Source organism: Orycteropus afer, unplaced genomic scaffold (genome assembly GCF_000298275.1).
Source record: "Orycteropus afer afer isolate SDZICR_OR568_19922 unplaced genomic scaffold, OryAfe1.0 scaffold00070, whole genome shotgun sequence".
Lineage (NCBI taxonomy): Eukaryota > Metazoa > Chordata > Mammalia > Tubulidentata > Orycteropodidae > Orycteropus > Orycteropus afer.
Window position 1 is genome coordinate 3691130 of NW_006921657.1, and position 12919 is coordinate 3704048.

Genomic DNA, 12919 nt, shown 5'->3' on the forward strand with positions numbered 1-12919 from the left:
GGCCTGCTACTCTGGGCGGGCCTGAGTTGCCCCTCCTCACCTAATCCCTTCGGCTGACTGCTCTTCTCTCTGGCTGCCTGGCTTTTAATCCCCTTTCTCCTGCTCTTCCCGCTTGCTACTTCGGGCGTCCCTGAGTTGTCTCTCCTCACCTGTAAGCCTGGGGCATAATTGTCTAGTGACTATTAAAGTATGATTTTGTAGATGTCAAAACCAAACATAGTGCTTCTGTGATCTTTACCTTAACTTTGTCCCCAGTTCTAAAACAGAAATGAAAACACTGGAGAGTACTATTCCATAGCCTATGAAGACTCGAAGGGTCTATCTGTTTTTCTTCCTGGCCTCTCCTCTAACTTCTCTAGTGTATAATTAATCCTTACCAAATTTTATTTCCCTTCTTTGGCTCTCTCTTCTCTCTCTGACTTCCAAGTGAAAGAGTATGGTTTATAAATGTACGTATCAGTTAGAGAATGGGAAACACTAGGCTAAGGAACCAAAACCAAACGGGAGCTCTGGTGGTGTGGTGCCGAAGGCATTTGACTGCTAACCAGAAGTCTGGTGGTTCAAACCCACCAGCCACTCCTCAGAAGGAAGGTTGGGCTATCAACTTCCATAGTGACACCGCCTAGGAAACCCAAGGAGGGGTCACCATGAGTCAGATCCAAAAGAAAACCTAAAAACCAAAAAACTCATTAGACATAAAAAAGGGATTTGCAAAAACTCACCATCAGAGGGCACAGCAGTACTGCAATAAACAACTCCCAAATTCTGCCAGGAAGAGAGCCTCTGGTGCACCTAGAAAATTAAAAAAGGCACATTTACCATCAGGACTGAACGACAAATGCTATACACACACCCATGTGTATATAATAAATAATAGCTTTCCGATTATTTAAGTAATGCATATTCTTTGTAGAAAAGTTAAAAAATACAATAAAAGAAAATAAAAATCTTGAAAACAGCTGTCATTTTAAGATAATAGTAGGGATCATGTTGGTGTGTCTTCAAGATTACATATAAACAACTCAGAAAAGGTTGGTGGGAATAGTTGCACAACATGAAAAATGTAATCAATGTCACTGAATTGTGTATGTAGAAACTGTTGCATTGGTGTATGTTTTGCTGTGCATATTCTCAACAATAAAAATAGAAAATCCGTGAAAAAAGATTATATACAAATACATTTACATACACACACAAATGCTATACCATTACTCCTCACTTATCAAGTATCTTGTTATCTGGTATTTCGCATTTATGACATAATAAAAATCCACTATTTGTCACATTAACGACATGTCTGGCAGTAATGAATGCTGAGGTGTGGGGCAAGAGTAATGCTGGCTGGGATGGTTAAGGTTCTGTGTCAACTTGGCTGGGCCATGATTCTCAGTTATATAGTGATATAATTTGGCAGTTATGTAATCGTGTAGTCATCTTGCAATCTGTGATCAGATGTGATCATCCTCCTTTTTTACAGAATGTCACTTTTTGCATAACAACCCATCTTTGGAGCTAAACCATCTTAATAAGTGAGGAGTGAGTATTTTAAACAAAATTAGTATTGTACTACACAAAATGTTTTTTTACCTTAAAACACACACATACACTTAATACTGATTTTAAGCATTATCAGGTCTAAGCTTTCTTGCTTCTTCTTCCTCCTGTTTAGTTTCAGGCCTGCAGTTCCTTCCTATCTTTTACTTGGTATAAGTTGGTTAGTAAGTTGTATTACGAATTCTACTGTTATTGGATCTGTTATCTGATTTTTCTGTTCACTCCTCCCCCCCTTTTTTTTGTTTAACTTTGGACAGATAACTTCACTCCTTGGGTCCCCAATCATAACCTTATTCTATGTGCTAGAAAGAAACCACTCACGTTAATATGTGCCTTTGCCATTTCCTCAAAGAGTAACGCCATTGTGCATCAAGGTTTGGGATTTAGGTTCTCATAATTAAGTTTTAGAAAGAATATTGAATATGTTTCTGATTTGCCAAATGCTTAATTCATTCCATGATACCTTTTAATTTCCCAGCCCCCAAAAGGATCAAAGTAGGAGGAATAAAGGAAGGCATTAACTGACTGAAAATGAATGCATTAGCCTCAGACATCATATTCCATTCCAATAGCCCAAAGTAAAATCACTTAGGACTCCAAGATAACACATCCTTTAACACAATCATGACATACGACAGACATATCCTTCATGTGTATCATTAAATCCATCTGTCATGGATTAAACTATGTCCCCTCAAAATACATGTCAACTTGGTCAGGCCACCATTCTCAGTGTTTCAGAAGTTATGTAATGATGATACTCTATGATGCGATCTGATATGATAAGCCAATCAGGTGTAAGAGGATTAAGGGGGATGCAACAACCTTAGTCCCATCATAGCCCTGATCTGATATACAGGGTGCTTCTCTGGGGTTGCCAGAACAGGGCAGTGACTAGGCTGGTCTCATCAAGAGACCATGGAAACAGGAAACAGAAACTGAAGAGACAAGGAAGATGTGAAACAGCTGCCTCAGTTCCAAAGGTAAGGACCATGGTCCCTGGGGTTTCAAAGGATGGAATCACCACAGCCTCCTAGATTTCAAAGAGTCAGCTCTTCACCAGCTAGGTTCCAGACGTGGGACTACCATTCATGAGCACCACTGGGATGGTGCCAGATCCACTGCCCAAAGCTAAGGAGGCAGGGTTGCCATGCCCAAGAAGTGGAAGAATGGGGCCTGTTGGCACTGAGGGGGTGAAGGTGCCACTCAGATGGACTAGGAGAAAGGGGCCACCCAAAACCAAGGGAGCAGAGTTGCTATTCCAGTGGGCCTGGAAAGGAGAGCTAAAGTCCAAGGTTGAGGAGCCTCTACCCAGAATTCAGAGAGCACGGCCAACACTCAGAATCTGGAGGCAAGGCCATTGAAGTCTATTTTTCAGCCTCAAGAGCTAATGTAAATTGTTCTGCTGGTTTTTTTTTTTTTTTTACTTAATGCTGTTATCCCTTCTTTTCTCCAATTTTTCCCATTTGTAATGGAAATTTGCCTGTTCCACCATTGTACTTTGGAAGCATCTAACTTGTAATCTAGATTCACAGATAAAGAGGAATTTTGCCCCAGGATGGATTCTGGACTTGGAGTTGATTTAAGATTTTTGGGATGATATGATGGGGTGAAAGTGTTTTGCATGTGTCAAGGACATGAATTTCTGGGGGCCAAAGGTGGAATGTCACAGATTAAACTGTGTTCCATAAAAATTTCTGTCAACTTGGCTGGGCCATGATTCTTAGTAGTTTAGCAGTTATATAATGATGACACTCCATGATGTGATCTGATATTATAAACTGATCAGGTGTAAGAGGATTAAGGGTGGGATGCAACCCCCTTAGGTCCCATCACAGCCTCGATCAGATGTAATGAGAGTTTCCTTGGGATGTGGCCTGTAATACCTTTTATCTTACAAGAGAGAAAAGGAGAGAGAAGGGAGCAGAGAGGGAGACTTAGTACTACCAAGAAAGAGGAGCAGAGGGCGTCCTTTGGACTCAGAGTCCCTGCACTGGGATCTTCCTAGAACCAAGAGACACAGAAAGGAAAAGTCTTCTCCCAGAGCCAGTACTGTGAACCAGGACTTCTAGCCTTCTATACTGTGAGAGAATAAATTTCTGTGTGTTAAAGCCATCCACTTGTGTATTTCTGTTACAGCAGTACTGGAGAACCAAGCCACTACCTCCTTTCACTTAAAGGAACATGCAGGAATGTGAGAATAATATTTATAAAAATGCAAATAAATCACTTAAAATTACTTGAGACTTAGTTCACAGCTGATCATGGCACACACGAATGTGCCCTGATGTAGTCCTTGAGTTAATGTACACAGTCGTTTGCTAACAGTGATGGTAGAACACTATCCCTAGTTCTGGGATGATTCACTTTTCCAAAACTCTTCCCAGATGACTGCTGTAATGACACTGGCAATTACAAAATATTCATTTTTAAGTGTTCATAAACATATATAGGTCTTTTTCTTTCTTTAACCTGTAGTAACTAATAGTCTAATAAGGCCAACAGAAACGAAATGATTTTGTTCTTGCCTTTTTTTCCTTGAAACATTACAACAACAAAACAACAAAGGATTATACATGCTCAAGATCAAAGAGACAATGCTATTCCATGACTCCCCTATACTGAATATATTTGGTTATTTAAATTTTGTATTCTTAAGATGTCACAAGAAAATAGCAAGCTTTCAATTTTTATGTACTTGATGCTGAAAATTTTAAAAATATGCCAAGAAGTTAAAAAAATGAAAAAGTCAGCAAAGATATTCAGGCAATGGTATGTATTATTTATATATTTAAATCTAGTAGGCAAAGAACTAGATTAAGGCTAAGAAAGAAAGTATTCAGAATGTACAGAAATCATCAGACAAAGGGTAGTCAGTCTCTAGGTAATATAACTTCCAAATGAACAAGTTAATTTGGTGCCATCAATGCCTCTTGAAAAGAAAAGGAAAACTTATACTTTCGGTATAAGAGAGTCTACATCTTTGATAAGCAACTAAAAACCTGTGAAAAAAAGCAGGGGCTTCTAGTTAAAGTAAACTATAATATTTGTCCCACTCTTATAATCATTTCCTTTAAATTAACCCCAGGAGAAGAAAAACGCTAGCATTACCAATTTAGAGTCAGAATACGAAACACTGTTAACTTTATTTCCCCAAGTCATAAGATTCAAGCCAATCAAAAAAAAAGTCAAACGTCAGTATTATGAAAAGACATTTTATGACCTTAGAGGAAAATTTAAGTCAGGTCAAAACTTACTTTTAAATCCTTTACTATCTATCATAAATTATGCCACCTCCCTTACATTCACCTTTCATAGTTCAAAGAACAACTCGGCAGTATATTCCTGCCAGCAACTTGAGAAGATTGTCAAGTCCAAATAACCCGTCAATACCTCCAAAATATTCATAGTCAATTAGACATGAGACATTAAGGAAAAAAAGAAAAAAGAGGTAAAGAAAGAGTGGCTTTCTTATAACTCCAGTCTCCTTTATTTAAGAAAAGCTTGACCTAATTCCGCTAGAAACAAATGCCTATTAACTATATCAAACTACACCAAAGTCTACTATATTAAGTATACCAAAGTCCATTAAAACAAAAAACTCACTGCCGTCGAGTCAATTTCGACTCACAGAGACCCCTCCTTGGGTTTCTGAGGTGGTATCTCCAAGGAAGCAGACTGCCCAGTCTTCCTTCTGAGGTGTGGCTGGTGGGTTTGAACTGCCAGACTTCTGGTTAGCAGTCAAATGCCTTTGGCACTCTGTCACCAGAGCGCCCATCAAAGTCCAATACATTAACTGTATCAAACTATACTATATTAACTATGTATATGAACTATATATCAAACAGCTTTAGATGGAATAACTGTATTTATATATTTGCTCATGGCTGAACTCTGGTAGCATAGTGGCTAAGACACTTGCCTGCTAACCAGACGGCTGGCGGTTCAAACCCACCAGCCACTCCTCGGAAGGAAGGTTGGGCAATCCTACTTCCGTAGCGATACTGCCTCGGAAACCCAAGGAGGGGTCGCTATGAGTCGGGGCCGACTTGACGGCACATAACAACAACAACAACATCTTGATATAAAGTGCCTCACCATACCACAAGTTTAGATATGACAAATTATATCCCCTTTTATATTTTCTTTAATATAACGTGGAATGCTTTACTAAAATGGAACCTTTCAATGTATGTTCTAAAAGTTTCTAAGTCCAGAATACTCGGGTTTAAGCAGTTTTATCAAACTTATCTCTGATATCCAATGCTCATATAAGCATATTATGATTAGCAGTGTAAATAAACTTTCAGTTGGTCTAAAGCAACTCACACCTGTGACAGCTTCTACAACTTGGGATCAGTTTTCTCCATATTCTTGATATAATAAAATTGCTGAAGCATCATATCAGCAGTAATTCTTCACTACTTCTAATGTACTTTATGAAAATTCAGGAAAAACAAAACAACCAAGCAGTATGGTTTCCAACCCTATAGATCTGATATAGGGGGGATACCCTGGTGACAGATTTGGGCCCAGTGCCACAACCTGAATTTCAACCCAAAGTTTAAGTTTCCCTGTCCGTTAAATTAAAGATACCAATAACAAAATTGACTATTTTACAGACTGATTTAAAAGTAACCATATGTAACAACTGAATATCTACCAAAATGTAAGGTAATGAGAATATAAATTTCTCAAAAGAAACCTTCAATCTTTCTAAGAGACCAGCACTTAATACAAAGCATTTTCAAAGTATAATGCATTTAAAAATCTGCAAGTATCTCTAAACAAAAGATAGTGTACAACATAAACACCTTACGATGGAAAAGGAGCTCTGGTGGTGTAGTGCCTAAGTCATCTGACTGTTAACCAGAAGGTTGGCAGTTCAGACCCACCAGCCACTCTGCGGAAGGAAGACTGGGTAATCTACTTCCGCAAAGATTTACTGCCTCGGGAATCCAGTGGGTGTCACCAAGAGTCAGAACTGACTTGATGGCAGTGAGTTTGGGTGCTGGGTTTTGGTGGTGTAGTGGTTAAGGCCATGTGGTTGCTAACCAAAAGGTCAGTGGTTCAAACCCACCAGTCACTCTATGGAAGAGAGAAGAGGCAGTTTGCCTCTGTAAAGATTTACAGCCTCGGAAACCCAATGAGTGTTGTTATGAGTTGGTATGGACTTGAAAGCAGTAAGCTTGGAGTTTTTTGGTTATGATGTTAAAGGCAGAAACTTGAGATTTTAAAACACAATTTCTCCAAACTAGCACCACAAAGAATGTTTAAAGGCATAGTTTATTCCTTATTCGATAACTCACTGCAGTGCAGTAAATTACTTAATATGGCCCTTCTGGCGATGGTCTTTCTGACACCCACCAGATAACTGGGTGGGACTATGCAAATATAAGGTGCTTGTGGCCCACCAAAAAATTGGATAGCTTGCTAATAATCCAAGTAAGATACACAGCACCCTTGTGGAAGTGGGCTGTGCAAATAAGGTATGTGGCTGTTATTACGTGCTGTCGAGTTGGCACCGACACATAGTGACCCTGATTACAACAGAACAAAACACTGCCTGGTTGTGCGCCATCCTCACCATCCCTGCTACACTTGAGCCTGTCACTGCAGCCACTGCATCAATCCATCTTGTTGACAGTCTTCCCCATTTTTGCTGACCCTCTACTTTACCAAGCATGACATCCTTCTCCAGGGGACTGGTCTCTTCTGACAATATGACCAAGGTAGGTGAGATGAAGTCTGGCCATTCTGGCTTCTCAGGAGTATTCGGCTATACTTCTTCCAGGACGTATTTGTTAGTTCTTCTGGTAGTGCATGGTATTTTCTATATTCTTTGGCAGCTCCACAATTCAATTCTTCTTTGGTCTTCCTTATTCATTGTCCAACTTTCATATGCAAATGAGACAACTGAAAATACCATGGCTTGGGTTCCCAAAACCAAAAACTCACCGCCGACGAGTCAGATCTGACTCACAGCGACCCTTTCTTGGGTTTTTGAGGCAGTATCACTATGGAAGTAGACGGCCCATCCTTCCGAGAAGCACCTGGTGGGTCTGAACTGCCAGCCTTCTGGTTAGCAGTCAAATGCCTTAGGCACTATGCCACCAGGGCTCCTGTATGGCTTGGGTTGTTGTTGTTATGTGCCATCAAGTCAGACGCGACTCATAGCGATCCCTCCTTGGGTTTCTGAGGTGGTATCACTACGGAAGTAGATTGCCCAACTTCCTTACGAGGAGTGGCTGGTGGGTTTAAACTGCTAGCCTTCTGGTTAGCAGTCAAGGGCCTTAGGCACTATGCTACCAGAACTCCTGTGGCTTGAGTTAGGCACAGCTTAATATTCAAAGTGACATCTTTCCTCTTTAACACTTCAAAAGGTCTTTTGCAGCAGATTTTCCCAGTATAATATGTCATCTGATTTCTTGACAGTTGCTTCCATGGGTGTTGATTGTGGATCCAAGTAAAAACAAATATTTGACAACTTCACTCTTTATTTACTGTGGTGTTGCTTATTGGTCCAGTTGTGAGAATTTTTGTTTTCTTTCCATACAGAACACTATAGCCTTTGATCTTCACCAGTAAGGGCTGAATTGTTATTTTACTGCTAAATTACTCTGAGAAATAAGGAAGTAATTATTATTTCTATGAACATTTTGGTATGTGTATTCAGAGTATAAATTTAATCATATATTTTTAGTGACTATCTTTGGGTGCTGTGAGCTTACAGGCATTCCGTGTTGTGTTGAGATGGCTATGAAATATACCACCTATATTATTTTTAAACAATAAAAAATCCAAATGGAAAACCCTTACTGCTGACAGTAAAACAAACAAATAAGCCTGAGTTTAATTTTAAAGGACTCACTGAGCCATAAAATCTTATTTTTGTACCTTTCAACCAGCATTTATACAATCCAAAGCAGCATATAGTTTTAGGCATAAGGGAATGAAACCAGAATGTTAGCTCCATGAAGGAGAGCTCTTAATAAGTATTTATTAAATGAATAAACATGTCATTGTTGTTGTCATGTGCTGTCGAGTCGGACCTGACTCATAGTGATCCCTCCTTGGGTTTCTGAGACAGTATCACTACAGAAGTAGATTGCCCAACCTTTCTTCCGAAGCTGGTGTAGAAGATGTTTTTTATTGCAAGTAAAAACAGAACTTCATCTGGTTGCTCTATTTGATCCACAGTTCATTGTAGCTATAATTACTTTCATTGTCTGAATCCCTATTTCCTTCCAGAATACTATTAAAATCTGTGGAAAAGCAGAATAAAAGTTGGGAAGAGACAAAGAACTTTTCAAAATATTTTATTTTTCTGGATAGTTAGTAAACAGGTGTCAAACTATTCTCTCTATATAACTGAATATGTCATATTTCTTTTAAAAAAGTTCCTTTCTTTCTTTTTTTTTTTTCACTTTGCTGGTACTTGGGGCTATGGGAATTCTGTACTTCTTGTAGATACCTTATACTCAAATTGCAGTCAACAGACCAGCAGCATCAGCATCATGTGGGAGCTTGTTAGAAATGCAGAATCTCAGGCCCCACACCAAACTCACTGAAACTAAAAAACAAATCTACTTCCAGAGTTGATTCCAACTCATAGTGAGCCTACAGGACAGAGTAGAACTGCCCCATAAGATTTCCAGGCTATAAATCTTTATAGAAGCAGACTGCTTCATTTTTCTTCCACGATACAGCAGGTGGCTTCAAACTGCCAATCTTTTGGTTAGCAGCCAAATGTTTTCACCTCTGTGCCACCAGAGTTCCTCACCTCAGACTCTGTGAACTAGAATTTGCATTTTATCAAGATCCCTAGGAAATTCACATGTACATTAAAGTTTGAGAAGTACTGCTGCTATAGTTCATCCAAATGAGATTCGTGAGGTTTATCAGTCAGCTAGGTGAAGTATTCTCAGATCCTTCTTTTTTCTCATTTAGCAAGACTCCCAGCACAAGCAACTAGGGTTCATGGAGAGGCAATATGACATAATAGAAAAAACACTGCAATTAGAGTTTGAAACACTAGATTCTAGCCTCGTCTCTACTAGTGTGACCTTGGACCTTACACGTCCTTATCTGTAAAGTCAATGGGCCACACAAAATACACTGCAAGTCATTCTCATCTCTTAAAGTTTATAGATGCATGAAAATAACACCAATACATTCTTCCCTGACATGTAAGACACATTACAGAGTAAGTAGCTTAGGAAAATGGTTCAACTATATGATAGTTCAAGAAATTGGGCTTATTTAAAGCTATAAGGGCCCTGTTCATTAATTACTTTACTCAGATTTGAAAATCAACCTTGATCTTTTGTTTTGACTTGGTTTCTGGTACCTGCATAGTGGTGAATAACTTAGGAAGTGGGTGGCTACTATTAATAATTCCCTTCACTGTTTCCTTTGTTCTTGAATGCTCATAAAACTCAGGTAATAACAGGATTAAAAAAAAAAGTAAAATTAGATTCTACATTTTGTAAAAGAGTGAGAGTAAGAGAATGTTTATGTTCTGAGGAAATATATGGCTGAACTATTTAGAAGTAAAGGATTATGATGGCCGACACTGTCAAATGGATCAGGAAACAATAAATAATCAATAATATGCATTTGTCTATAGACACATGTATGTGTGCAGAAAGCAAAGGTGCAAAATATTAATAATTGATGAATATAGGTGAATGGTATAGAACTGTACATTGTATTTGTTCTGTAATTTTTTTTTCTAGGTTTGAAATATTTCAAAATAAAAATGTGAGGGAGAAAAAGAATTAGCATAAACATGATGCCTACTGATCCCAAAATGCTCTGTTGCGTTATTTTTCTTAGAGTGAAATATAGTAGATTTATTTATTTTTAAAAATAAATTAAAATTTTTATAAATTTTTAAAAGGCACCAGAAAAACTAGGATAGAACAGGAAAAATCAGTATAAGAAGATTCCAGTAACCTACGCCCCCATTTGGCTTCTTTATCTTGACCATTCCTTACAGGCTTGCTTAATAGCATTTTTCTTAGCTAAGGTTAAAAGAAAAGGGGAAAAGAAGTGGTGGTGGAAGTATCTAACAACTTTCTTACATAATAAGACAGACAACATCAAACCAGGAAGTAGGCCTTTTGTGATTTTCATTTTTGCTCTAGCTCCAGGTAATAATGAAACAGAATGTGGCTACCACTCACAAATATAAATAACTATAGGCCTTTTAAATTCCTGAAAAAAACAACAGCTGCTACAACATTCACTCCCTATGTGTTATACGTGTAGAATAGATTTATAGCACATGAAGAACAAAACATAGAAAATTACAGCAAAGTAGTTGGTATTGTTTCAGAATTCCTTTTTTATTTATTATAAGTTATTTTACTTAATTAAAAACAAAATACACATGCTGCCTGCATTTCCAACATGATAGTCTTGCTTAGTTGGAACTCTCAAGCTGGAACAGGAGTACTAGAATCTTGTACCAGCAGACTGATACGTTTTTCCAGACTTTATCCAACAGGAATAGCCTAACAACAACAACAACAAATATACCTTCAATTAATTGCAGACTTAAAAATATTCATGAGCCTTATTTGTCTTTAACACTCTGGCTTCATACAAATGCACAGATTTTGATATAGTATCTTCTTTCTATCTTCCCATTTAGATAAGGGGATTTATTTAGTTATTTGCTTGATTTTTAAAAATATCCTTGACAAAACTGTTTCAGGGTGCAACTTCAGACAATGAATACAATACTTCAATATAATACTCACTAAAGGTCTTCACTACAAAGGGAAATATTACATAAGACAATTTTCATGTATAAATTCAACACTGAAAATGGTGAACCCAGAATGTCCTCAGCCCAACCTGCCTGACGCCAGCTGATGTCTCCCGTCTGCTTAGGGCTCACAAGGAGTCCCTGCAAGCAGTCTAGACACAACTTTACACGGTTTTGGAGAATGGCAGCCCTCCCTCCTTAGACAGAGAAAGATGCCTGCTACCAATATTACTATAATGTTCCTCATTTTCTAAACAGGGCCCAATTTCAAAATGATTTCCCCTTGGCCTGTTCTACAAAGAATTGGACGCAACTGCAACAAAACAAACACCATAAAAACGTGATAAATTTTTTAAAATTCTGAAAAAGAAATGAAAAATGTCTAGGTCAAGAAAAACAGAAAACAAAGATTGGGGATAAGAATATGAAGATGATTAAGGCCTTCATTTGGCACTCAACTTCCATGGTATGCAGAATAATGATCGACAAAAGGTGTATGTCCAAATTCCTGGATCCTGGGAATATGGCAGGTTACATGGCAAAGAAGAATAAAGTCTGCTCCTTAGCTGATTTTAAGACAGGGGGGTTATGCTGTTTATCCAGGTGGTCCCAGTGTTATCACAGTCTCTGAAAGACTCAGAAAAAGATATGACTATGGAGAACCGGAGAGACGGCAGCCTGGGAAGGAGCAGCTCAGTGTTGCTGGAAAAGAGCGCCATGAGCCAAGGAAAGAGGGCAGCCTCCAGAAGCTGGAAAAGGCAAGAAAAAAGATTCTGTCCTAGAGCCTCCAGAAAGGAACGCAGCCCTGCTGTGCTGTTACCCTGATTTTAGCTTAGTAAGACCCATACGGGATTTCTAATCTACAAAACTGTAAGATAATAAATTTAGGTTGTTTTAAGCCACTAAATTTGTGGTAACTTATTACTCTAGCAATAGAAAACTAATACAACCTCCTAGCCCCCAAGACAAAATGACAACACTATCAGTGATAATTCTCACTTATTGAAGGGAAGACGCTTAACACCATTTGTTAGGAAAGGCCAAATATTTTCCAGCATAAATTCTAAAAGAAAATTTTGACTCAGAGCTTTATATAGGAGATATCAAGTAATACTGGATACATGATTCCCAATACTATTCCACTTATTAGATTTAATAAGTAAGAGATTTCATATGATTGTTTCTCTCTTTTTAAACTTTTTATTGTGATTTGGGTAAAATTTTACAAAGCAGATCATTTTACATTCAATAATTCATATACATTTTGATTTCTGGTAAGATGGAGGAATAGGCAGACAAGCCACACAGACCCTCCTCAACAAAGAAAAGACAAACCAATTGAAAGAGATACAGAAGATAATCCTGGAGCCCTGAGCTTTGAAAGGAAGTACAGAGAAGTGGAAGAGGCACCAACTACTGGAAAAACCTGAACGAAAACAGGACCTAAGAATAGGCTCTGGAGGAGTTCCGGCAAGATGGCAGACTAGGCAGAAGGACTGCACAGACGCTCTTCAACAAAGAAAAGGGAAACCAATTAACACAGATACAGAAGATAATCTTGGACCCCTGAGCCTTGAAAGGAAGGATACA

The 12919-nt window shown here is 38.4% G+C and overlaps 1 protein-coding gene across 1 annotated transcript in view; it reads right to left on the reverse strand.

Moving 5' to 3' along the window:
• Positions 1 to 12919, reverse strand: part of MCU (mitochondrial calcium uniporter) — a 279792-nt gene that overhangs the window by 64545 nt on the left and 202328 nt on the right. Inside the window, exon 2 of the mRNA XM_007940632.2 lies at positions 723 to 792. Coding sequence (XP_007938823.1) covers positions 723 to 792 — 70 coding nt within the window. The remainder of the gene's footprint in view (positions 1 to 722; positions 793 to 12919) is intronic.